Source organism: Acanthopagrus latus, chromosome 12, assembly GCF_904848185.1.
Source record: "Acanthopagrus latus isolate v.2019 chromosome 12, fAcaLat1.1, whole genome shotgun sequence".
Classification (NCBI taxonomy): Eukaryota; Metazoa; Chordata; class Actinopteri; order Spariformes; family Sparidae; genus Acanthopagrus; species Acanthopagrus latus.
The window spans coordinates 12557999-12584200 of NC_051050.1; the positions used below are offsets into that span (position 1 = coordinate 12557999).

General features: G+C 41.6%; 1 protein-coding gene across 3 annotated transcripts in view; it reads right to left on the minus strand.

Annotated features, from left to right (window-relative positions):
• Nucleotides 1-7278: 7278 nt before the first annotated feature.
• The window catches only part of LOC119029569 (rab GTPase-activating protein 1), a 72664-nt gene continuing 53740 nt past the window's right edge, over nucleotides 7279-26202 (minus strand). For all 3 annotated transcript variants that reach the window (XM_037116466.1, XM_037116464.1, XM_037116465.1), the window contains 7 exons: nucleotides 23379-23471; nucleotides 21729-21839; nucleotides 21375-21479; nucleotides 19499-19582; nucleotides 14276-14347; nucleotides 11609-11809; nucleotides 7279-10747 (listed from right to left, as the gene is read on the minus strand). In XM_037116466.1, the coding sequence (XP_036972361.1) occupies nucleotides 10625-10747; nucleotides 11609-11809; nucleotides 14276-14347; nucleotides 19499-19582; nucleotides 21375-21479; nucleotides 21729-21839; nucleotides 23379-23471 (789 nt within the window). In that variant the 3' untranslated portion in view covers nucleotides 7279-10624. The remainder of the gene's footprint in view (nucleotides 10748-11608; nucleotides 11810-14275; nucleotides 14348-19498; nucleotides 19583-21374; nucleotides 21480-21728; nucleotides 21840-23378; nucleotides 23472-26202) is intronic.

The following is a 26202-nucleotide window of genomic DNA, read 5'->3' on the forward strand; positions in this document are numbered from 1 at the left end:
TGTTTTTCTACACAGACACAAGAGAGGACCTAACATGGATCCCTGGGGGACCCCAGAGGGAGTCTCGAAAGGAAGTCCACCCTTTTCATTCACTCTAGTAACATTTCACACTACGAACTGCTTGATCTGAGACATTTAAGGTGGAAAATCTGCAGCTGGACTTCAAGATTAATTAATTAGTAGAACTAAAGACCTTTAGATCTAAACTAACTGCTCCACCACAGACATTTTGAAAATAGCAGATTGCTTTGATAGCAGAATAGTTCATAAAAGACTCTGGATTTAAAAATAAAAAACTTTGCCACTGGTAGCGCTGTGTCCCCGATTTTTTATTTAAAATAATAAACCGAGTGTAAATATATTTTTGGTTTATTTCCAAGAAGACTCCACAGGGCACCTTGCAACAACCTCAGTTGTAATGACTCGAAAAACCAATTTATTTGGTTCTAATTAATCAAGAAATCCAGCTTCAGGGAGATTATATTCTTAAATCAGAGCAGACCTTGCTTTGCTCCCTCACACTCAGTTTGACATAGTTGCCAAAAGCCCTATCTTCTTCACAACAAATTAAAAACCCACACTAATTATAATTTTTCTTTTTTTTTTTTCCAGGCAAGCTGAACTTTTTGAAGTCTGGATAATTGATTTTTATCAGTACAAACTCTGACTGCTGTGACACTTATTTGCACTCTGCTTTTGACACGCTCGCGACCTTAAACACTCAGATGGAAAACAACAGCTCTGATTTAAATTAAGTTCAGTGCAAGTAAACTGATATTAAACTGAGGCAGTGAGGTGGAATAATTGGCACAGGAAACTGACGTGTGCATGGAAATATGGAGTTTATTATGAGTGCTAGAATAAGTGGTCCATTATTTTTAAGATGGGGGGAAAAACAACAAATTTTCTAAGGTATTTCTGAGTTGTTCAAGCTTTTACTGTGTACAAATTCATTTGACTATGACCGCTTTCAATACTGATATCCTAATACTCACTGTAAGCACATTTATTAGAAAATCGAATGTTAAACAGGTGGGTTTTCGTGGATTTACCTGCTAAGAGTGATCAAAACCCAAGACCTTCACAGAGTTCTTGTTATTTTCCTCAACACTCCTCATCTAAGTTCAAGACCCTGACAACAGTAATCAGATGTCATGGATTAAGAAAATGATCTGTTTCCCTCCCAGAGAATACCTCCAGGCTTAATTCTCCCTTACCAGGGAAATTATATCAGCATAATTGGACGCGGCAGAGAGGTGTGAAATTCTTCACTCAGACGAGTATCTTTTCTGAACAGGTGGCGGCTCGACTTTGTTCACACTCCTCCCCTGAACGAGTGAGATAACGGTGACAAGACTGACAAGATACACCACTCAGGATTTCACCTATAAAGCAATTGGAATATTTGCCCGTTCCCATTCGTCCTCCAGAGGAGAGCAAATGTAAATGTCTGTGTAAGCAAAAGGGAAATACACTGCGGTCTGTGTGTGTACATGAAAACAAATGTCTAAACCCTTTTCTCTGACACAAGTTAATACAGTAAGTGTGGTAGTAAAACAAACCCAGTCAGCATTAATTTGGTGAATTGCAGGTAGAAACTTATAGTAACGTTATAGTCTGATCTGCTTCACACAGAAATATAAAGATGGTTGCTGTCAATAAAGCTAAAAGTTGATAAATCAATTATTATTTTTTTAAAGTGAAATAATCGTAAAGGTATTGTTTATAATTATATTATTAATATTAGTATAAATGGCAAATGGTTTCTGCTTCCAGCTCTTCAATTGTGAATAATTACTGATTTCGATCGATTATAATCAAACATTTATCGATATGATTCTATGATAGTGAACTCAATCATGTTTTTAGGCTGTTGATCAGGGGTCAGCTAGCGTCTTGTCATTGGGAGGTCGCTGGTTCGATTCCCTTAGTCTGCCTGCTGAAGTGTCCTTGGGCAAGATACTGAACCCCAAACTGCTCCTGATGTGCTGGTCGGCACCTTGCATGTTAGCCACCGCCATGAATGTATGAAATACTGGAAGTCACTTTGGACAAAAGCTAAATGCCCTGAAATGTAAAATACAGAGAGATTAATGCAAAAAACTAATTGGTGAGGTAATGGATAATGAAAAGTTTTACTTCCAGCACTGTTATTATTCAAAATAACCATAGTGATAGGGAAGAATAGTTCCAGATTGTTGCAGCACATCACACATAATTCCAGCCGGGGACCTTGTTGCATGTCATATTGTCTCTTGTCATGTTTCCTGTCCGCCGTGAAGGCAAAAATGCCCCCCAAAATTATTTCTGAAAGATAAATGTTCCCATCAATGGGACCACTGATGCATTCCATGTCATAAGAAAAAGCCTCAAATCTCCAATTTTGAACATTTCCAGGCTTGAAGATTTGGCTGAAAGAGATAACATGCTCTTTTACAAGTTACAGAAAAAGTCTCCAAATTGCTTTGTGCACAGCCTGTGACACTGAAACGGCAACGACAGCTCCGGCAATTTTGGCTTATCACATGTTCAGTGTGAAATGTGAATCCTCTGACGGTCTGTACAGCACACGCGTGTAATTTCAGCTGCGGGGTCGTAATCTAAATCAAAACAGAGAAGACATGAGCGACGTGGGATCATGAGAGTTGCTGTCTTTATTGTGAAGTGGCCACCATCGCTAATGAAACTCTGCCTACGTGACTCATGCACAAATGTTCCCACCCAGGCAGTGAGTTGTTTTAGATTTGATTCACATTACATTCAGCCTCATTTACCGACTTCCTTCCTCACAGGTCTGACTCTCTGTCGGAAGTTATAGAGACGGGCGACAAAATGAAAGGGAGTGAAAACACAGATTCCTCAGCATTTTAAAAAAAGAATGTTCGAAACATTTGGGACACAACTGAACAAAACATACCACAAAGGTCAGGTTGTTTTTAGACATCTATACGTCTATAGTTTTTGAAGTCTGTTTTTTAAAGCAACACTCTATTTGGCTTCAGAGGTCATCTCTTTATAAGCATCTCTTTAAGAGCTGGACCAGGATTTTGCTGGCAGTTCAGCCCCGTTCTGTGCATCTAAACTGACTGTTGTATATATAATGATGCTAAACGAGTCTGGACCGAGTCCGTTCAGGTCTGAGGAGATCCGGATACGTGATGACAACAAACTGGAATCCAAATCTGTGGATGATCGTGTGTAGCTAGCTGCTAGCCCATCCCAACAGCCCACCTCCCAAGTCGAAGGACACTCCAGCACATCCAAAATTGGACTTAGGGTAAATAATGTCCGCCACGCTTTTTCACGAACATTGCCGTCACGTTTGCTTTGTGTTTGATGCAGGAAGAAATGGTAAAAACAGGCTTTTGTCATGAAAGTGTCCGCAAGGAGCAAGTGCTTGCAGGCAAGAAAACACGTTCCTTTTGGTGGAAAAAGGCACTACACCAAACAATCACAAAATGATATGGCAAACCACGTGATATGCTGAGGAACAGGGGAAGTTGTGGGAGGGACGGAGGCGAAAGAGTGACAGCGGCAGCGACAGCGATAGAGAGTGAGTTTTGAGAGTTGAGAGATTTGTGACATTTAGCGTGTTTGGAGTGTGTAGTTCGTGTGTTATGTAGTGTCTGGTGTTTGTGTTTAGTGTGTAGTGGAGTTGTTTTGGTTTTTTTGGTTTTGTGAGTCAAAACAAGGAGGAGACTGCTGAATGTGGAGCAGACAGGGAGGAGCTGAGGGAGCCCTGAGCCTGAGGCACTGCCTGCATTTAAATGTACATAGTTACATATAACTTTGTAAATTTCAAAAACGTGTGCACAAATTTAGCAAACAACAATTTATTATTATTATTTGCATTATAGGTAATAAAAAAAGTTAAACATTTGTGGGTTTCACAGTAAAAAATCATAACTTTTTCCTACTCTGATTTTTTTTGTGTGTGATTTTAGGTCCATTGTGTTACTGCAGTGTGTCAAAATGAAAAAAATAACTACATTCACACATGTGAGGTTGTGCTGAAAATAATGACACTAAACAAGGCAAGGTAAATAATTTTAACGGTGAAATATAATGGTATAGTCAAAAACACCCAATTATATCCCTGATATCCCACCTTCAAACACAACCTCATTTGGCCATCCATGGAAAAGCTACTTAACCTCCCACTTTTCTATAGGAATACATCCTTCCTATGGGCACTGCACTAGTGTTTACAAAAGCCCCACCTCATTGAAACTGTCTCAATGTGCCATAACGGCCTGTGTGTTGTTTTTAGACTTAAAAGACACGTCTGACGTTAAACCTGTCAAAGTTGCTTGTGGCCAACCTAGATTGAGTTCAGTGTGAGTGTTTGTGTATGTGTGTGTGCAGTGAGGAGATCGGGTGACGGCGGGGGGGTACAGGAGGTTACTGAGAGTGTCTGAGGTCCACATAGCTCCGCACTGCCACTTTAACACTCACGGACGTCCACAGAGTTTCATCCCCGGACCCACAAATCACCACCGACTGAGCGCAGCGCCACTGAAGACGCCCCGGTCCCGTCCACATTCCGCCTTTGCGTTTTTTCACGCTGTTGCTGCCTCGCTGGTGGTATTTATAGCCCTGTAACGTAGGACAGAGACGGGAGGGGGAGGGGAAGGTGTCGGGGCTGATTGCATAATGCTGACGCTTTGTTACCTCCGGGCGGCTGCAGGTAGCAGGGCTTCCAACTCGTCGCGCCCGCAGCCCCGCAGTCTGCAGCGCGCGGAGCCCGGAACCCCGCGGCCCTCGTCACTGAGAGCTGATCATTTTATTGGCCCCGCACTAAGTTATAAACACCTCCGCATGATTAACGCGAGACCTCCGGCGCAATCAGAGCGCGCCGTACATTTCATACGCCGAGGCCGCGGCGGAAAATAGCTCATCCCTGACACCGATAACAATGCAGCCATATGTTATGACGGATGTTCTCGGAGGAGGAGGAGAGAGATGGAGCTGGAGCCAAAGCTCTGGAAGTAAAAGCTAAGGGAGAGATTTCTATCCAGCTCAGAGGAGGCGGGGCTCCTTCAGGTGACAGATAGTGGCGGTTTTAACGAGACATAATTAGCTCGAAAGAAAACAGGTTTGTATTCGTTTTCAAAAGAAAGAAAAAAACCTCTCTCAGATGTCCAGAGAAATGTTCCTGAGAGGTGAGTTACAGAGAAGTCTCATTATAGTCAACAGCGAGACGTCCCTTTCATCTCGTCCTCACTGTTTTTCAGCCGCGATATACGAAATGTTATCGAGAAAACGGAGAGGAAGCAGCACATTTGGCTTCATAGACTTTTGATTTTTTAATAGAAGCTAGCTTTGAAATTCAGGAGACAGGTATCGATGCAAAACACCAATAAATAACTCAGGGTTTCAGGTGGCGTGGTGAGAGAGGGGCCTCAGAAGCTGCCATGCTTGTTAAAATGATCGAGGGAAGGCGCTGATGTGTGAAAGCGAGGTCGAAACGCTTCAGATGGTTTTGGTTTTGATTTCCAGCAGCTACTTGAGGTTAAAATTGTATTGTTTATGACAGTGAGACTTCGTAATATGTTACTTAGGGAGACATCGACTAAATAAAGACAGCTGGGTCCAAAAGTTTTGGCCCTCTTGGGAGCCAAAACGCACACTAAAGTGCCCTCTTCAGTAGCTAACGCGCTGTATTTTCACCCCTGCTCTTGAAAAAGTCTGTGCACGCCACTGCACGGAGTATTTTAAATCTTGCACCGGCTGCTTGTCAAATTATTCCTGGCTGAGCTCGAAATCCTTTACATTTTGGATTCAGCTTCAATCTTCTGCCAAATCTCATTCTCCAAATGAAAAGAAATGTGTTTTCTTGGGGATGTATTGTTTTAGTATGGGGCTGATCCAAATGCCTCGAAGCCTAAATCATTTGCCCCAGTCGGTCATTGCACAAGTCTGCATTTAAATGTGGAGGGTTTCTATTCCCTTTTTGAAAGAGGAAGGAGATGTTGTGCCAGCTGCACCAGCTGAAGTGGCAAACCACTGGTGTTTACCATCAAAACCTGCATACGCAAAAGACGAGAACATAATACGTGCTCACAGAGTGAGCGGAAAAACCATCCAGATGCTCACCTGCCAGCTGGAGGCTGTCAGAGGACCGAGTTGGACCCTCCATACAGCTCACATCCCCATCGAGTTCACTTTAGAGACTCTGGAGGCGGGCATGGAACAGACAGAGGCTGGTGTCTCCTGTCCTGTCCTGTCTTTAAACTCCTTCTGTTTGTCTGACAAGTACAGAAGCGGCCATGGTTTTTTCTTCTTTTTTATGCACTGTTATATCGAGATAACGACTTATTATGTTGTTATCTCGATATAACAAAGGTTATATTCTCATGAAAACAAATTAATTCATTTTGTTATCTCCATATAACAGAGATTGTTTTCTCGTGATAACAAATTAATTGATAATGTGTTCGTCTTGATTTCAACCGACAAGAGTTGCCACGAACGGCTTCCGTAGCCAGCTGCAGCTGTAGCCTACCGGTAAGTTACACTTCATGTTAGTCTGTTTACTTGACTGGGTTTGTTTAGGGGCCACTGGTTAGCAGATGAGAGGCTGACAAACTCTCATCTATCCGGCTACTTCAGGTAACGTAAATGTAGGCTAACGTTAACTTTGCAATGTTTGTTAATTCTTTTAATAGTATAGAAGCCGTTCGTGGCAGCTCTTGTAGATTGATATCAAGACGAACACATTATCACAAGAAAACAACCTTTGTTATGTCAAGATAATGACATAAGTTGTTGTCTCGAGATAACTGCGTAAAAAGAAGAAAAATCCATGGCTGTCTCAGTAGATAAGCACTCTGAACACCCCAACATTCAGTTTACGACGATATAGGATGAACAGCAAATCCTCATATTAGACAAGATAAGATATATACTAGACAGTAAAACACAGTTCTTACTATCAAATTAGTTGCCAATGAATTCTCTGTTGAGCAACTGTTCTAGCTCATCAGCCTGCGATCAGTCTGGTTCACACACTGTGCACCGGGTACTTTAACTTTTTCATCTCACTTTCATGTTCATTTCATCACCAACGACACTACGACCAGCAGGTTTTGAAGGTTTGGCTTAACAGTCCTGCATCATTGTCGGCAGGTTAGTGAGAATATGGTGCGTTCAATTCATCGGTTTTTTGTGCACAACTCCCCCCATCTACACCTTTAATGCTGCGATGTGCTTTCATCTCCCCACAGATGTACCAACCCAGCCTTTTCCTTTGTAAAAAAAAGAACGGAGCCGACCAGCTTTCGTGTCGATATCTTTATATTGAAATTCATGAAGTATACACAATGCATCCTACACTATTACAATTTCCACACGTTGATAATGTTTTTTTCTCTTGTTGGATGATAAAGCTACGTTTTGGCATTTAATGAACCAAACAGCAGTCTGACTGAGAAGCTTGGAGCAAAAAAAAACAAAAAAACATTAAAAACATAAAACATCGTCGTGGATTAAACTGTAGCACGGCAGCAGGTAGGTAGGTAGGTACAAGTAGGCAACATTAGTTATAGTTACAGAGTAGAAAATCATAAACAAAAACTCAATAGTCATTTTTTTAATGTTTGTTATATACAACCCAGTGCCTTTAGAGGAACGGCCTTTTTTCTTTATTTTTTTCGACCTTTCTTTCGACCTCTTCTGGACTTTATCCTCTAACATCACGAGTGTGGACTCCAGCCAATCGGATTTGACCTTCAAGTTAGACTTAATTTACAGTAAATGTTCATTCTAGGCTGGCAAAAGAATAACAACTTCTGCTTCAGTCTAATGTGATTAGTAAAGCACAAATAGAAATTTGAATAGTTTGACCTTTGTAGTCAGCGAAATATGAAAACACACACACACGCGGACCCACGGCAGCACTTTTTAACCCCCTCCATTCCCTCCAGACTTATTTAGAGCGCTTGGTTTGACCCGTGCTTTGACCTCTGGTGACATCACTCTGAAGTCCTATGATACTGATCCACACTTAAGGTGCAGAGTTACAGTCAGCAAGTGTCCTCATGTGCGTGACCTTTCTGGCCCAACATTCACAACAGTGTGCATGTGTATACGCGCTCAGTGGCCACCATTATTTAACATCTGCGTTTCCCTCCCGAACACATTGATTTTCTTCGAGGTGTAAACTGAAAATGTTTCTCGGGGATTTCGCTCCTCGCCGGTTCGCTATAAAGTCGATCAATTCCTGGAGATTTTTTTTGAGGGGAGCTGCGAGATGCTCGTGCTGTGGTTATCTCGTCCCATCTCATCCCAAATGTGCTGCACTGAGCCGAGTGAAGGCGGCCGGAACAAACACGTGCTCCTGTCATGTTTCTGGATCCATCTTTGGATGATGAACGCTTTGTCACACGGCCACGAAGAAGATGCACCCGGCCAGTAACAACACCTCTAACATCGTGGATAACCAAAACGCCATTACGACACCAGATTCTACATTTGATTTGACATGTTTGTTACGCCAGTTCTGACCACACGGGACAGCACTAACTTTCATTTGTTGCATTATGAAACCTTTTCCACTCTTCAAGCTGTTGCATATATGCACACACTGGTAACCTGTGCTTAACAAATCTGTCTTTGTGGCCTTCCTTGTTAGTTTTGACCATCAGCTCTTGCTGTCATCACCATCCTATACAGACATGACCATCCTCTGCTAGCACCAGTAACCGTGCCATCTTCCAGATCAATTTCTATAATTTTTGTCAGAAATAGGGCTGGTCGATATAGGCCTTAAATAATACAGTGATATTTTGGGGTACTTTTGTGATAAGGATATCCTTGACGACACGACAGCTGACTTTCGCTCCCCTTTTAGGAACTAACTGCTCAACTTCGGCGCCAGTAGCAGTGTTACTTTCAGCCGTGCTTGGTGTTGCTGTGTGTCACGGATGGGACATGTATTTTTTAAATCATATCAAATAGAGAACAATATGATGGCGTATCACTAGCCAGAAATAAACCAAACCTCTTGACCTGGTCCGTATGTTTGGAGAACACTGATGCTTTAACGAGCAGCTGTCCCTAATGAAGTGGCCACTGAGTGTTTGTTAATTTTATACAGAGGCGGGTAGAGAACAATGTGATTCAGTGTTTGTGTATAGTGGTAAAAATATATCAAAGGTCTGACTATAACTGAAAGTTAACACAACGCGGGCTGCAAACATGACCCTGCCAGTGAACATCGAAGATCACAGAGAAGATGGAGGCAGGTTTTAAAGGTGCGTTCAGGTGCGTCAGGAACTCCAACATTCTGTGTGCGTGCGTGTTTCCCATTTTGACTTCCACCAAGTGATGTTTTTGTTTGTAATGACCATCGCACCACTCTCGGGCTAAACAGTGTTCTAACATTCATACAGACACTGCATCACATGCGGAGGTCTGCACAGTTTGGAGATTTTTTTTTTTTCCTTCTTCTTCTTCTTTGTGCAGGGACATCCAAACCAAGCAAACCTCAGGCAATGTTTTTTGTCTGAAAGCTGATGTGAGGAAAGTACAGCTGCGGCTTTCTATCACCACAGCTTTTAATGCTTCTGTTCTGACTGTAAATTATATATTCATATCCACTAGTTTCATCGTTATCGACCTTCAGAGCAAGGCTTTGTCAGCAAACTTTTCTTTAGCATCATTCATATACAAATTTGAACATTAAAAGGAACGAGACAAAACAGGAAATAACTTCCCTTACATGCATGCACACACTCATAACCTTAGTGCTTTTTCTTTCCCTTGGGCTTCGACACGCTCTCTCTTGTCTTTCCTCCTTTATACATACATTTTAACGTTATTTCAGTCATTACTTATGCATTCAAAAACATTGTTCAGTCACTCACACACACACAGACCCAGATGAACACGTACACCTCACAGTCGGCACAAAACAAAAAACATGCACACTCAAACACACATACATACATACATACATACATACATCCTCTTTACATAAGCACATTCATGTACATACATAGAAAAAGAAAGGTATTGTTCAACGTAAATTAGAAAAAGCTCAGTTTTGAAAAGGCGTCTATTAGCTCTCGTACCTAAAACAAACATTTTACAGGGACTGGTTGGTTTGTGCCAGTAGTTTAGAGGGGAGCACGCAGAACAGCAAGGAAGGACGGAGTGTTTTTCTTCTCTATCCCGTCAGGACAGTTACAGTTCAGGTGTCCTACCTTCCTTCTGCGGGTCTTTAATATCAGCAGTACAAAGACAGAAATAAATGAAGCTTTTTTTCTTTTTTACCCTTTTCTTTCTGTGACCGGTGGAAGCACATTGTTTCTCAGGGGAAAGTGGTACCGTTGTACTTCATCGTGTGTTTTTCAACCCCTTCTCATCAGCACAGTCGGCTGTAGTCATTCGGGTCGTAGCGGGGAAGAGACGGATGGGGGGGAGGTGATGATTAGATCAGGAGGGAAACACAAGGACATTTTTGATAAGAGGAACAAGAAAACACAGTCTTTAGTAATGGTCATCCTGGGATTGAACGGTCAGTGTTCAAGTTACGGCCCAGCGGGTTAAAGTTAGGCGTCCAGAGGATTCAGCGTGAGCGCCACACGTGGTCTGGGTAAAACTGGATGATGGGGCTGTCAGGTTAGGTGGTCTCCTTCCCCTGGGTCCCAGTGACGGTCTTGATGGAGCTGAGCGTTCGGTTGAACCAGGTCTTCTTGGCGGCCTGCACCTCGTTGAGGGCCAGACCGAGGTGGTGCTCCAGGTCCTGATTGAAGAGGAAAGAAATGTTATTATAGCGATCACACAGACCAAAACAAGTCTGACGATCAATAACAAAAAGAAGAGTACAGGCCACTGTGTACTTCTTTAGAAATGTCTAGAGTCTATTTTTGCCAACTTGCCAACAGCTTTCAACCCAATTCTCTTCCCACTTTGAGAAACAATATAAATCATATGAAGTCCTTCTCTTCTAAACTCTTCACAGAGCTCCTTGTCGTCATCGATGAACAAGTTTATAGTAGATAAAAACAAATAGTTCCCTGTCTTCTGGTCTATTTTCTTCAAACTCATCATACTTTAGCCTCTTTCTAGGAAACCAAGACTTAACTTCATTGCTTAATCCCACCCATAATTTCAAGAGACTTTAATGCTGCTTCAGATCCTGTTGATCACAGCAATGTCATCAATCACTTAGTGAATTTGATGCCACCGACAATGCTTCCAATTTCTTTAAACACGTCTTTTTATTTGCAAACTCTCTGCTGTGATTTGTGGAGCCTCTGCTGTCCTGGCACTTCTTTTCTTGTGGTGCTCAAAGGTTGGTGAAATCAGGAGTGTGAAAATATGACCTGACTTAAACACTCTATAACAAAGCAGGCAGACAGAACCTTCCCCACCTAAATGACTGTACTGGCTAGAAATTATTGAGCCTCTTTTCACATCGCAGACTTTCTGACCCCTTATGAAAGCCGTTTCCTCCCACTGAGTCTGTCTTTGTTAGTTCCTCAAGGCTGTCAAAGTAGTGCTGAATGTGTCAGCACACAAAAGAAAGCACAAGTGTGTATGTGATGCTTACACTCTCCCATTTCAGGGGTTTGATGTGGGTGCAAGCTGTGTGTTAGTGTACCTGGATTTTGCACTCAGCCTCCACCAGCTGCAGTTTGGTCTGGGCTAGCTCCAGCTCCATCTCTCTCAGCTGGTTCTTCAAACCCTCCTTCTCCTCGTCCGTCTCCTCGGCGCCCCCGGCAGGCGCCGAGGTCACGGCGGCCCGCACGCGACCCTCTTTGTTGAAAAGACTACTGCACTTCTCACAGCCTTCCACCTTGGACTAATGAAGCAGAGAAAAAGGAGGACATGTTAGAGAAGAAAACAAGATAATAACTTCATACTAGTCACTTGTATGTGTAGTATAATTTTAAGCTTGAGTAACAAAGTCTCGCTCAGGAGGAACTATTGAGTTTAGTGAAAAAGAACAGTACAGATCCCGGGGAGGCGTCACCGAGAACACTAACCTAGAATAACTTAATTTGTGTTTTTGGGCGGAAGACAACTGCTTTCACGCTCTGTCTCTTGCAAAGCCACTCCTTAATGAAAAGTAAACAGTAGCTGTGTATGTTAACTGCTGCCTCAGCACACAACAACATCTGAATGTCCAAATTCTTTTCCACATTCCAACTTCGAGACAAGCGCCACAGATTCTGGGAGGTGAACAAACAGACCTCTAAATCACTGCACCTCTCGCATACGTTGACTTCAGCCTCTCCGACTTGGCTCTACAAAATCTGTGTCTGGGATGCATTAGAGTACATTCATAAATCTTACCTATTGATAATCTGTACATTTGTATTTTTCTATTAAATACCTGTGGGCATCACAAAGCAAGTGTAACAATACCGGCTTCACCAAATTAAGGAACTTTTACATATGGTGGAACAGCAGAAGTAAGAGAGGAAATATTGAGCATTAATTGTTAAATCAGGAGCACAAATAATACAAGAGCCCATCCCTCCTCCATGACACTTTCTGGACTCAATAGAAATAAGATGTGCAAGTGATGAAATAAAATAAAAGACCGTTTCAGCTTAAGTGTCCATCAAAGAACTGCCATACACGAAGAAGATAAATGTGCAAATACTTCAATTTCCTTTGGTCGATGCTGTTTTTGTGCCTTTTTAAAAAGACTACTGTCAGCGTGGAAAAACCTTTTGACAATCTAACAAAGACAGTCTAAAAATAAAACAGCTCAATCGAAGATTTCACTGTTGGTGCACGGACACAATATCTAACCAAATGTAAATACAGCGTTGTCACGCCGTGATGAGCTGCTGTCTGTCTTTTCTGCAGCAGAGATATTTCTACAATTTGAGAGGAGACAGTGTGTTCTGTGTGGTTACTGAAGCATGGCAGCTCATTAGTGTAGCAGCCATTCAAGCCAACTCTGCCTCCCCTCTTCAGTCAGGGCTGAACTCTACCCAACCCTTTATTCAAAGAGCTCTTTTTGGTGCCCTTGTGTGTGATGAGCTATTATGGGCACAAAGCATTTGTGTGAGCAGCAACAGAAAATATTCCCTGCAAATAGAGCTCATAGTGACTGTGTCGCTCAACAACACCACATTCAGGTACTTTAACTTCTTCCTTGTTTCTCTGTGTGATCCAAGCTCCTCTCTAAGTGTCTTTTGAGGGACTAGGATGTTATACAGGACAAGATAATGCAGCACAGGGACAGAAATGATAGCTCTCGCTTGACTCTCTCCCTAAGATGCCTCATGGCTACCGAACATCTTTAATGGCAATGTTGTCTGGGCACAGTGAGCCCACGGTAGATAGATCTGTGCGGTAACGAGCAGCGTTGTGCACAGCACCTCAGTTCCATAGTCGAGGTGTTGCGCTTTGGTCAAGATATTCCCGCAAAATTAATATTTCATTACAACAGTACATTTCCTTTGGATTAAACTGTCGACGGGGTTAAAAGCTGAGTAGTAATTAAACGTAACGTTTCCTGGCTCATCGCTGGAGAAGTGGCTGAGAGCAATAATGAGGCAGCAGTGTGCCCGCGCTGAAATTGTTTCCGTCGTCACTTTAAATAGAGTTTCAGTGAATAAGTATGTCAGTATATTATTTAAACATTTCTAATTAACAGTGTTGTAACTTACAGTTATATATTATTCACTGCACATCATTGTTCACCCTCATCGGTTATAATTGTGAATGCTGACTGTTGCATTGCATTTGCTGCTTCATTCTTAGTAATAGGACAGGCACACTCAGCAGCATCCTTTACAGGACTTCTGTAGTCTGTCCTGTTGTGAGTCCTTGGGCAGTCCTAACTGAGCTCACTGCCAACATGGCCTTTCTCCCAGCAACAGTCTGAACAAACAGTTCACGAGCCAAGTGTGCAAGTGCTGGAAGTGAGATTCTTGGCCCTGGCTCGTTGGCCGTACTCCTCATTCTTCCCCGAAAAGCTTTGATTTCACTGCCATCCGTGACAATAAGATGGCAACGTCATTTAGACGAGGGCGAGAGAGCAAAACTGTTTGGAGGACTGGATTTACCGATCTGATATTGTCACAGTGTACAGACCATGCCTCCTCAACAATCATCTGGGCATAAACAGTCGACCTGCACATGCGATAGCTATAATAATGTAACCATTCCTGGCTGCCATCCAGAATCTTTAAAGACACACACATGTACATGTATACCCTTGTTTCTAACAGCTCTGCAGTGACACTCCACTAATAGCGCTGGCGTGCTGAGTGCACACGGTAGTGTTCAGAGGTGTGTGTGTGCTCACCCGGATTTTCTCCAGTTCTCCTCGGTTGGCTGTCTGTTGTTTCTCCAGTCGTTCACTCAGCTGGGAGCAGATCTATAAGAACCAGAGACAGAGACAGTTGTTCATAAAGGCTGCTGAAGTCCACTGACTTGCTACTGAGCCATTCAGCTGGACGCTCAGTAGACAGTGCTGCACACTGTTAGGTAAGACAGAATGGTACAGATGAAGCAGCTTGTTAATACATTTTAAGATTGTTTAAATAAATTTGTAGCATCACATATGAATAATGAAAACACTTCACATAAATAACATCAATAAATGAGTTCAGAGCATTGGTTCTGCTGAGGTTGTAATATGAAAATATATGAAAAAGTTTTGACATTTACAACATGAATACATCAGTCGATCTACTGGTGGGTTTCCATCCACCTATGTTTCATGTTTCAACAAACAAAAGACATCCTGAAATAAAGCAAAACGTTTGAACATTTTACTGAGTTGGAAATATATGAAATGTGAAAAGTACAAGTGAAACAGCTTCACAGTGAAAGCCGTCATGTTTCCCTGTCTCATCGTGTTTTCTGTAACTAAGCGGCCAATCAGAGTAGACCACGTGTTTCCTCTTTACAACAGCACGAGCATGCCCAAAGTATGTGAATGGCCAGGTACATATACTTTCAGGTGTGTTGTGTGGATGGGCATTATTTCTAAAATGGTGCTAAAGCGCTTGTCAGTATGTGCGTGTGAAATATCAGATGTGTGTGGAGTGAAGAGGACACCGTCACTGTAACACTCATCAAGTTGATACATCAAACAAACAGAAACACCAAATTTCCATCATGTTTTCTACTGGTTGAGGTTTGACTGGCACTCATTTACAAACTGTAGTGATGTTGCCCTTCGTCTTCTTCTGCAAAGGCGTAACTGCATCAAACTGGAGAATTACCATCTCGTATAAACCCACTTATAATGATCCTGTACAGATTGTCCTGAAATTCCGTTAGAAATTTGAAATACATTTGGACAGAAACCTAACTATTGTAATTAGGGAATGAAACACTCAGTCGCCCTTCACTTCCTTCCACCCCAAAAAGCTTCTGTGTTTTGTTGTTACAGTAAAGCCAGGAGGATATTATGGACAACTGAACACAAGTGCGTCTCCAAGTAAGACATTTAAACCAAATTCCTATCAGTGCAATAAGAGACAAATACTAAAGTGTATTGATTATTTCTATTTTCAACTCTCCTCTCCACTGCACACCACCTTGCTTCTCTCTGTCTGTAGCTCTTGGTTATCAGTCTTTGTGACCGAGCTTTCATCCTCTTACTTACTGTAAGTCCATTAGTGGTGTCATGAGGTCTCGTTTTTCCATCAGGGCTCACCGGATGCACACACACGAAAAAATTCATGCGCATCCCTACGATACACCAGATCTCTTTTTACCCTCCTCCTTCTGTACCCATAACCCTCAGCTACAAACAAGCTGAGAGGCACACAAACACACACACACACACACACACACACACACACACACACACACACTCCCACACACTTGTGCTCTAGCTTGCTGTCGAACAGAGAGATCGATGTGACATGAGTCATCCTAACCACGTCTCTGTAGACAGACTATCCATCTCTCTCTATCTGCTCCCTGCATATCTCACCGATTCCCCGTGGCATATACTGTATATCTCCTCCTCCTCCTCCTCTTAGAGATCAATCTATACATCTATCTGTGTATCTTTAGCCGAGCAGATATCCATCTTCCTCCTCCTACATGTCTCTAATCTTTCTCTCCTGTCATATTCTCCTTCATTTGCTCTCGGCTGCCATTACTGTACCCATCTCTCTGCCTCGTCTTCATCACTACTGATCACTTATCCCTCTTGATCTTGCAGATGCCCCCGTTTGCTCTTTTACTCCTCCCCGCTTCCTTTTTTATAAGTAGTGCTACTCAATGGTATGATCTACATCTTTAATTTGAGCTGTGGAGACCACACTGTCTTCAGTCAGTTCTGTCGCCCACATGGAAAGTAGGCTTTTTTTTTTTTAATGATTTCTATCATTAGTAGAAGGACCGAGAGGGACATGGTGAAGAGGACGGTGTGACCTGCTGGGATTTCAAGCTCTGTCAAGGACTTGATTTAGCTTATTTAAATTTGGGATAAACAGAGAAGTTCTTCCTTCTTGTTTTGTTTGTTTGTTTGTTTGTTTTTTGGGTTTTTTTTGTTGTTTTTCTTTTGTTTTTAAACTCTTTTGTGCTCACTCCTTTCCAACTGCTGTACTGTTTATGTATTCTATTTTTTGCCACAAACAATCTCAGTCTTATCTACTTTGAATGTTTTCATTTAATAATTCATCTTGTCCTACTGTAACTTCACTGCAAGGGGCCATTTTTGTTTTCGTCGTCAATAATGCATGTATACAGTATGCTTATCATCAGCATACTGTAAGCACATGCAATTTTAATTGCTTTTTCACACTTAGAACATTTTTGCATAGAGCTTAGGACTAAAAGTAGAGAATTTGGATGCGAAGCTCAATCAGGAAATGTTCTGAATATTTTGATGTCCAGTGGGAAAAGGTCTGAAATAAAAATAAATATGATGCTAACAGGACATCAGAGACACGAGCACTGGCACATGTCGCTGTACCTGGCAAGTACCACGCCAGCCTTGAGTGCAACTCCACTGGCGCGGCTCCTACAACAGGGATTACAATACGCCACTCGACGCTGCTTTTAGCTCCACCATTAACAGGCGCTTCTCCGTCCTCATGGGCTACAAGGGGCAATTAGCACACAAAGCTCTTATGGCTATAATCCCACAAAAAGAGACTCGGCATTTGTTGCCTCTGAAACAGAAAAATTGCAATTTGAAGAATAACTTGAATTATCTGGGTTGGAAAATAACAACGGCTATTTTGGGGCATTCCTCAACTTGTCAATCCCGAATGGATTGAATGCTGCTGTCCTCCCTCTCTCCTCCACAGACTTGTGTTCATTTTCTGCCTCTCTCCATCCATCACCCCCTTCCTTGCTGTCACAAAAAGAACTATTTTTGTCGAAGCCCCATTTTCACACTTAGCTCTGCTGCATGCTGGAAATTTGTAGGCTGCTTTTTTACCCACAGTACATACACGCTAGCATCATATCCCCTCTCCTCTTCGACAGCCCCTGTCATCGGTTTTCAGATCTGCTGTCAATTCCAATCGGCTGCAAATATTTTTAGACTCAGGTGAAGTTAAGGTCTGTTTCTAAATTAGTCATCCTTCTATTTCTGTCTGCCCTCACAGGGAGCGACAGGATTGTTGCATAATGTCTCTGTGCTGATGATAACAGTACTTGATCTGGGTTAGGTTTATATTTAAGCATTAAGTGACAGGACGAGATCTGAAGGGATGAAAATCACCGTAAGAGGAATTCAGAGAGGCAGGAACTCAAAATATGCTCAGAGACTCAGCAATCAAAGGCTGTAGGTTCAGCTCAGGGACAGTTTGTAAAATTAGACATTTCTGCTTCACGAAGTAGCTGAGTGAATGAAAACAGATTGCTCTTATATTATTTTTAAATATTTATGGATAGTCTTGCCACAGTAATGGCTTGATCAAAGCTCAGATCTGAAAAGACAAGCCAAATAAGGAGAGATAATTGGAGACGAAGTGCTCGAAGACTCGGGATCAGTTCAGGATGAGATGCATGAAATGAACCAAAACAGACAAAAGTATCCCAGAAGTAACAGGACACAAAATTAAACTATGAAAAAAAAACAAAAAACAGAAACTTCATGAAATTCACAATAAGTCTTGAGCAGACACTTGAGTATGAGGAAGAGGCTTAATGATAATGACTACTTGGCCTACTTAACATATGAAAGGATCAGAACAAGAGATTCAAATTGCGGATTTGTCAAAAACTGTTCTCTTCTTCATTTATTTTGTGCTTTATCACACTGTGGACTAATGAAGTAACACAGCTTCAGGCTGCGACTCGCTGCTGTGCAGAGATCGCCAACTGCTGGCAGCTTTGGCTGGGGATTATTATGGAGTTGTTCCTTTCAAGCAACCCTTAAAATGTCAATAAATTAGGTCTGGGCAATGTGAAATATATAAGCTATATCATGTCAGCAAAATATCAGATTTATTGTATTCCTACATTTTGAAATCTTGTCAGGAGCTCTTAATAAATGCTGAGTCACATAATCAAATAACACAATATTTTTGACCAAATACGCAGACATCGAACACATCCTTTAAAGGCAGGAAAAGACAACACTCCATATCTTGATATGACAATATCCAAACTATATCCTGATAATGACAACATATTGGCAGATTGCCCAGGACTAAATCTTCATATTTTTACCATGTATCTGGCCACATCCAAACATGAATGTTCTACTATGTCTCTGATCGCTAATTACAAGCTACTAGTACTATTCTTTTCTTCTTCTGTGTGCAGTTGCCTCTGTAATTACCAAAGAGCAGCTTCACCACTTAAAGATGCCTTCTTCCTCTGTGCTCCTTCCAGATCAATGAGCTGCTTTCTGTTCAAGTACTTTACGTTTTAAAGCACCTCATAAAATTAAATCTAAGCCACGGATTAGAATAAACTCTAAAAATCTTGAAATAACTGGTGCCCACTCAAGTTCCTGCTGCTAGAAAAACAACAGTTGTACAGAACTTCTCTACAGGTCAACACCTGTTTTTGTCTCCTCACACCGACTCCCGGTAGGTTTCAGATTGATTTAAAGATCTTATTGATTACCTTTAAGGCCCTAATTGGCCTGGCATCTTGCTATATTTCAGACCTTTTAGCTCTATTACAGACCTGTGTAGCTTGATACATTCAGGAGTCCAGGTGTAAAACTAAGAGAGGCAGCTTATTACATGACTGTGCAATGTCCCTTGAAAGGACATGAGGTTAGCTTGGTCATTGTCATACGCAGGTTTATCTATTTTTTATTCTATCTGTTATTTTTTTCTTAGATTTTAAAGAGTCTTGTGCCACTGGGAGGGAGAGGTTACGCAGTAGAATGGGTTATAATGTTTGGTCTAAAATAAAAAAGTGCTGAAAACATTTTCAAGTAAACCGGGGTGGTTCCGCCACAATTCACAGTTTCACTTCCTGAAAATTTTGTGAGGAAAGAGGCACACTTACCGTAAAATGATTAAGACCAATAGTTCTGCACAGGCAAACTGGAGGGGATCAACATGTTATTAGATACAAGGTGTTTTTTACATACCTGCTTGTATTCTCCAATAATGGAGCCGTTCTTCTTGATCTCTGATTCAGACTTATCAAGCTCTCGTCTGCACATCTCCTTCAGCTGTGGAAATACACACACACATACACAGATTACTGTTAGAGCCGTTACAGGGCAGAAACCAAGGACAGACGCACAGTCAGAGGCCCCTGAGACCGTGTGAATGCCATGACATATAAAGAAGACAGAGTAAGTATTGGCAGGCTCGAAGCTCAGGGCAAAGTCTCACACACCCCGACACACCACCTCCACACAAGCACATAAATCACTCACAGGTACACCTACACATTAAAGACGACAGGAGACATTTGGAGGACAGCGCTGAACACACATGGGAACAGAGGACAAGCAGGTCTGTCCTCCACGTCAGAAGGATTCTTCACTGAGCTCAAGACAATCAACAACAGAGATCAACTCATCTGTCCTCTGACTGTGGAGGGTATGTGTCTTTCTAGGAATGATGCAGATGATGGAGGAAGCCCTGAAAATGTTTTGAGTGTATTTTTTTTTTTTTTGTATTGCATGGATGGAGACAAATGTATTAAATTGTTATTGTTTTTTAATCAAACAGAAAGAGACAAAAAGGCATGCGCAGGTAAAAAGATAAAGTTGTAAAGAAAAAATGGGCAGAGAGACAAATAAAGCTTGACATTTGCTGCATGTCCAAAGGGGAATGGTTTAAAGCTTCACTGGTCTAAATGAATCCAATAACGGCTGTTTTGTTTAGTTTCGATTCCCCGTGACTGATTTTTTGGCCTCCTCTTCAGCTGCTGTTAAAGTCAGTGAAAGGGGTCAACAGGACTCCTGCCGTACAGCGTCTGTTTTGTTTATATTTGTTACTTGTTTATATTAGTAAATAACATACTGGGCTAAAATTGTACTTTTTTATTTTCTCAGTGATACTGGCCGATGGTGGGAGAGCTGAAGTCACAACCAGTAACTTATGATGAATTTTCAGAAAGTCTCACTACTGAATAGGAGATTATGACCATCTAATCACTTGGGGTAAAAGAAGATAATGTTTGTAACATTAGGGCTTTGCTAGATGTTTGTTACAGAAAAGGAAGACTACTGACAGTCTTCCTTCAGCTTCTTGCCACCAGCATCATAAACTTGTCGAAGAAAATGCAAGCAGTCAATGGCGATCAATCACAGTTGGCGTTGTTACATTACTGAGGCGTAGGTACGGTGTGGAGGATCTCTTGGAAGAAACTGAATATAATATTCATGATTATGTTCTGCATTTTGTAGTGGGCATCACGGCTAGATGCCACTAAATCCTACACACAAGATGTTTAGTATAGTAGTATATTAGTATAAACCAAGTTTCTCTACCTCTGGGTGAAGTTACTGTATGACCAGAGCTGTTGTCCCAGATAAACATAAATGACACGCTTTGTTTTGATAAACAAAGATAAACCAACATGCCGCCAGTCCTCAGGGTTTTATTCCACCTGCTGTTTAAAAAAAAAAAAACAACAACAACAGGTGGATGAAATGAAAACACCATCCACAGAAAGAGACCTTATCAGTAAGATCGACTGCTGTTTGGCTTGAATAAAAACCTGCAGACTCTTGGCTCAGTCGATAAGAAACCGCTCAGTCACAGTCTGTCACATTAATATTGAATACTGACGGCCCCTCTCCTCCTTGACCCCCCACACAGGAGATTTAAGCAGCCTCTTCTTCTCAATAATTCTGATAATACCTTCACCAGAGGATTTGTGTTGCAGTGGTGCTGACCTTTTTTACACTATCTATAACCCAGTGTGGCAGAAGAGATTTAAAGAAAAGGCTGGACTGATGTCTTAACTACAGACATCCGGCTGAAAAGTGTCCCTTCTTTGGCTCTAACCTGTGCCGACTCTTCCTCCAGTCGCCTCTTCTCGTCCTCGGAGTCCACCAGCTTCTGTTTGGTCAGCAGCAGCTCTTTATTCAGGGCGTCTGCCTTCTCCTCAGCCTGACACACACACACACACACACGAAGGTCATTGAAAGTGAGGCTCGCCCTACTTTATTCTTAGTTTTCTCTCCACCATCTCTCTTTTCAAGGTAAGTCACGCAAACATGCTCACACTTTCACTCTCTCTCATGGTGTTTCAGTTCTTGCACAACTGTTGCCACATATTAACACATACTTTTAACACATTGGCAAGTGTCCTCAGAGAACAGGAGACCTTTACACAAAAATATACAGCAATCGGCTCACATTGTCGAGGTCTTTGCGCAGGGCTATCTTGCTGCTGACAAGTTCATGTGCCAGGTCGTCGTTCTCCTGCTCCAAGCGCATGTTGGCCTCTTGCAGACGGCGATTCTCCCGCTAGACAGAGAGACAGAGTGATTCAGAGAGGGAAGGACAAAAGGAGAAAAAGGGCGGGAGAGACAAAAAATGTACACATAGGGAGACAGATTAGAGAAGGAGAAAAACAGAAGAGCATATGAGCAGAGAGAAATGTGGGAACATAAAAGAGGAAGGAAAATGCAGAGGGCAGGGAGAAGGTGTTGACCAGGAAGAGTCGTGAGTGAATGTGTAAGAATCGTTTCCTGGCTGGTAGTTTCTAGAGTAATGCAACAACATACAAAAGTCAAGTCAGCTGAGAACTTAATGTTTAACGAGGCATAACCTGTTTGTTTATCATTTACAGCAAAGGACAGCTGTATTTAAATCTGACACATGTCAAATATTATTCCAGACTTGAGAAGCAGAAGAGTTGAGGGGACTTTAATGTAATGTATACAGAGAGATACAAAATCTTAAGCTTTTCTTCTAAGAAAGTTTAAGTTGTTTCTTTCTTTATCTTACCGACACACATTCTCAATTCCAAGCAGTTGCTTTTTGTTGAAATATCCCTGCTCATCTTTTCTCAGGGATATCAAATGTAATGCTTTTCATTTCAAAACAAAGCCGCTTTCTAAAATAGGGTTATGTTAAAAAGCAGGGGCAATAATCTGACATGTGCTCTCAAATCATAAAACGATTAATCAAATGATCATAACTTTACTGTAACCACATTTAATGTTATGAAGTTGTAGTTGAATACAAGCTCAGAAATAATTATTTTTTTCCATAAGTGAATAAACAAGCCATTCTCAGAGGATAACAGTTCATAATTGTTGGACCCTGGCACCTTTCTAGCTAATCAGGGAAACAGTATGAACTTATGTTGTCTTTTTTATTATTATTTATTATTAACTAGTTTCTTCGGTCATAAAAACAAAGAGAGTTTGTTAATCAGTTTGTTTAGGCATAGAAAGCAATGAAGATCTTTCCCCTCTGATTTGAATTTCCTCTGCAAAACTACATAGCGCACCTTTAATGATAATACAACTGTCCCAAGACACCGCTTCTGACATATAAAAAATGGTATTGGCTTTTTAGGAGCAGTTTTTAAGAGCAAACAAAGCAGAAGTTCAGTCACTGTAATTGATGATCTTGTACTGCATCCAACCGACCCGTTACCCTTGAGATGACTTATGGCGGGTACAATTAATGGCTTTTTTGCCGCCATGTAGTTTTTCTTTCTCGAACAAGGACTGTCAAGGTCTACACAGTACGAAAAAAAAGAAGATTTATTCTCTTCAGCATAAAATTTGTCAGAATCTGGTGTCGGTTCTAACACCATGTAGCAGTACAGAGCAGTAACACGATCTATTATCTACATCAAACAGCTGAAGAGTAATGAGATCAAATGTAATAGTTGGGATACCGAATTATAAATGTTAAGACGACAAATAGTTGTTGCCTTTATCTCCCTTTCAACACGCTGCATTAGTGCAGCATTTTAAAACTGTCATACTGCAACAGGAAACAGGATGTGCATTTTTTTTTTTTCATTGAATATTCAGTGCTCATGTCTACCTCATATCTCTCGATGGGGGCTTCCTGCTGCTCCTGCTGCTCCCTTATGGTGTGGTACTCCTTCTCAAATTTCTTCAACTTTTTCTGGCTGATCTGTTGAGCAGCGAGAGCAGAAAAAAGACACAAATATTTATTACTCCTCCTCCACTGTAACACACATATGAAGAGTTGCGGCGATACACATGACGAAAGATATAAATATAAATCAGCACATTAGTCTTTGGCTCGTGCGCTAAAGGTGGCTGCCAGAGAAGAGTCTTTCTAATCTTTTGTAAACAAGGACACCAGTTTTTTAATCTTTGCTGGACTGTGGCATTCTTCAGTCCAGTCCAGTACTTGGTTAAGATGTAATGGAACATACGCAGAGATTACAGGCCTGGTTTGCTACTGTCTGACAAGCTGGTTTGCCAGGATATCCTCGTCCACACAGTAAAAAGCGACTCGTGTTGTCCCGCTTTTGGTTGAGTTTCAAAAAGTTCTTTGATTTATACAATAATCCAAAATGTTAAATTACTACAATACACAGAAAGCAAAGATTACAGCAATTTGATATGTACTTTACTGGTAGGTGCAACTAACGATTAGTAATTTGTCAGTTAATTTCTGTAGAAAAATGTTGTATCAATGTTTCCCAAAGCCCACGATGTCGTTCTTAGATGTTTCGTTATGTCCAAAAAACAAAGATGACCAGATTACTATCATATAGGAGCTAAAATAACGAAAAAAAAGAAGAAAAACAGAAATTTACATTAAAGGAGCTGGAATCAGATAATTGAAAAAAATTAGTTGCTGATTAATTTAATTGTTTATTAGTTAACATTTAACAGATTGTTTCAGCCCTATTAATGGCTGATGTGCATAACGTTCTGTAATCAGTTAGACTTTTGTAGATTTCAATTTTCTGTCACTCTGAAGAAACATGAACATCTGAACCTGAAGTCTAAATTTTGGTAGTTCATGCTATTTATCACCTTGTTGTTGAAGGTCAGTACACAGAGTTCAGGCTCCGTGGTACACCTCTGATCACCCAAAACACTGCCCCATTCAAACACACACACACACACACACACACACACACACACACTTGCAGTCACATTGATGCCAACAGTTGCAGTTTGCACACACACTGCATTTAGGCAATCTCATCAACAGGCCTTTCACTGCCCTGCTGCTGCCTTACATTGGGCTTTTTAAAAGAGAAAGCTACCATACAATGAACACTATGTGCCTGATTTTCAGCGTTAAAAAAGGAGAGCCAACACTGCATACAAGACTTGCTTGTCTATTATGTGGATGGCTGCAGCATCAATGCGTCGTTGTCTCCACGAGCATGCCCACAGGTGCTGCAGTCGCAGCTTTAGCGCTGTACAACGGTATATGAGATGATACAAATTCTCCCAGCACTCATCACCTAATGATGATGGCAGAACTGGGACAGCTTGGCCCATATGTTGTCTGAGTGTGAGTGTGGGTGTGTGTGTGTTCTCGGGGTGTGTTTGATCGCACATTCTGCTCTGTGAATGGGGGACAGACAACAGGAAGAAAAAGTAGGAGAGGTGATTCAGAGGCAGGAGTCTCCTCATCGATCACCTTTTCTCATTCTTTGTCTTTCCTGCCTTTTCTCATAGCCTCGACGGACGGCTGGGTCTCCAGAAGCTTCTACTTAGCAAGGCAATTAGGAACACAGAGCAACCACGGCTTTCTCAAAGTACAGCTACATGAAATATTTCTCACCTTACAAGTCCTGGATCAATTATGAATTAGCAAATTACCTGTGCAGCACCATCAGCACACTAGCAGCTAAAAGAGGTTTCTTGTGAGACCACCTGCTTTAAACTACAAAATCTATCACAAGCTTTCTCTAGTGCCACTGCTCCATTTCTGAAACAACACAAGAAAGGCTTACATAAGTTCAGCACAACAGCAGCTGCAGGAAAACTAACTGCACATACATACTCACATGTACTAGATGGAGAGTATGCGGAGATGTGAACTAAAACATACAGGTAAACAAACAGAACGGCATGCATTCATGATTTTCAATGAAATTCTCTGGGCAATTTGCATATATTAGCTTTAGGAGTCAAAAGGTTGGCAGACGAGAGAAAGTAGGTGTAACAACTACACACCGGGACAAAATCAATGACCCCCAGTTTGACCCTGAGACTGTCTCCCGAATTCATTTTGTGAGCGAACTGTCATTTCTGACAGCGTTTGTCACATATTTCTCAAATTAAAATGGCCTTTGACCATGAAAGTAAAGCAGTTAAATGAGTTGGTATATAAATGGTAGACTGACCGAGAGCAACCTTCCCCTTTCCTCTTCTTAAGATAGGTTTACTGTAATCCTGAGTCTGCTTTTAAGCCTTTTGTGCAGGGAGGACTGAGTCAACAGTTCATAAGGTGAAAGACCACAATATATGACCTTAACCTCTGCGTGTGGCCTGTGTTAATTCTCAATCCTAATTTTAAGCACACTGATACTTGCCCTGGTAGGTAATTCAAATGTAGCAATCAAAATGTTTAATCACACTTAATATAACACTGTGCGATATACAAGGTGCTGTACCTGGCAAATCTGAGCTAAAACGTCAGATACAGTTAGAGCACCTGGCAATCCAGACAGATTTATGCTCGAATCAGAGGGCAGTATCATGAGTCAGTGAGGACACCAGTAATCTGGTCGGATAATCCTCCTACAGAGACATCCAAGCTTCAGATTAGCCTACCTGCACTCAGATTTAATTTCCAGCTCCAAATGCTGGAGGTACATTGAGGACAAACGGCTTCTTGGAAATATTTTCTCTGTCCAAACAATGTGCCG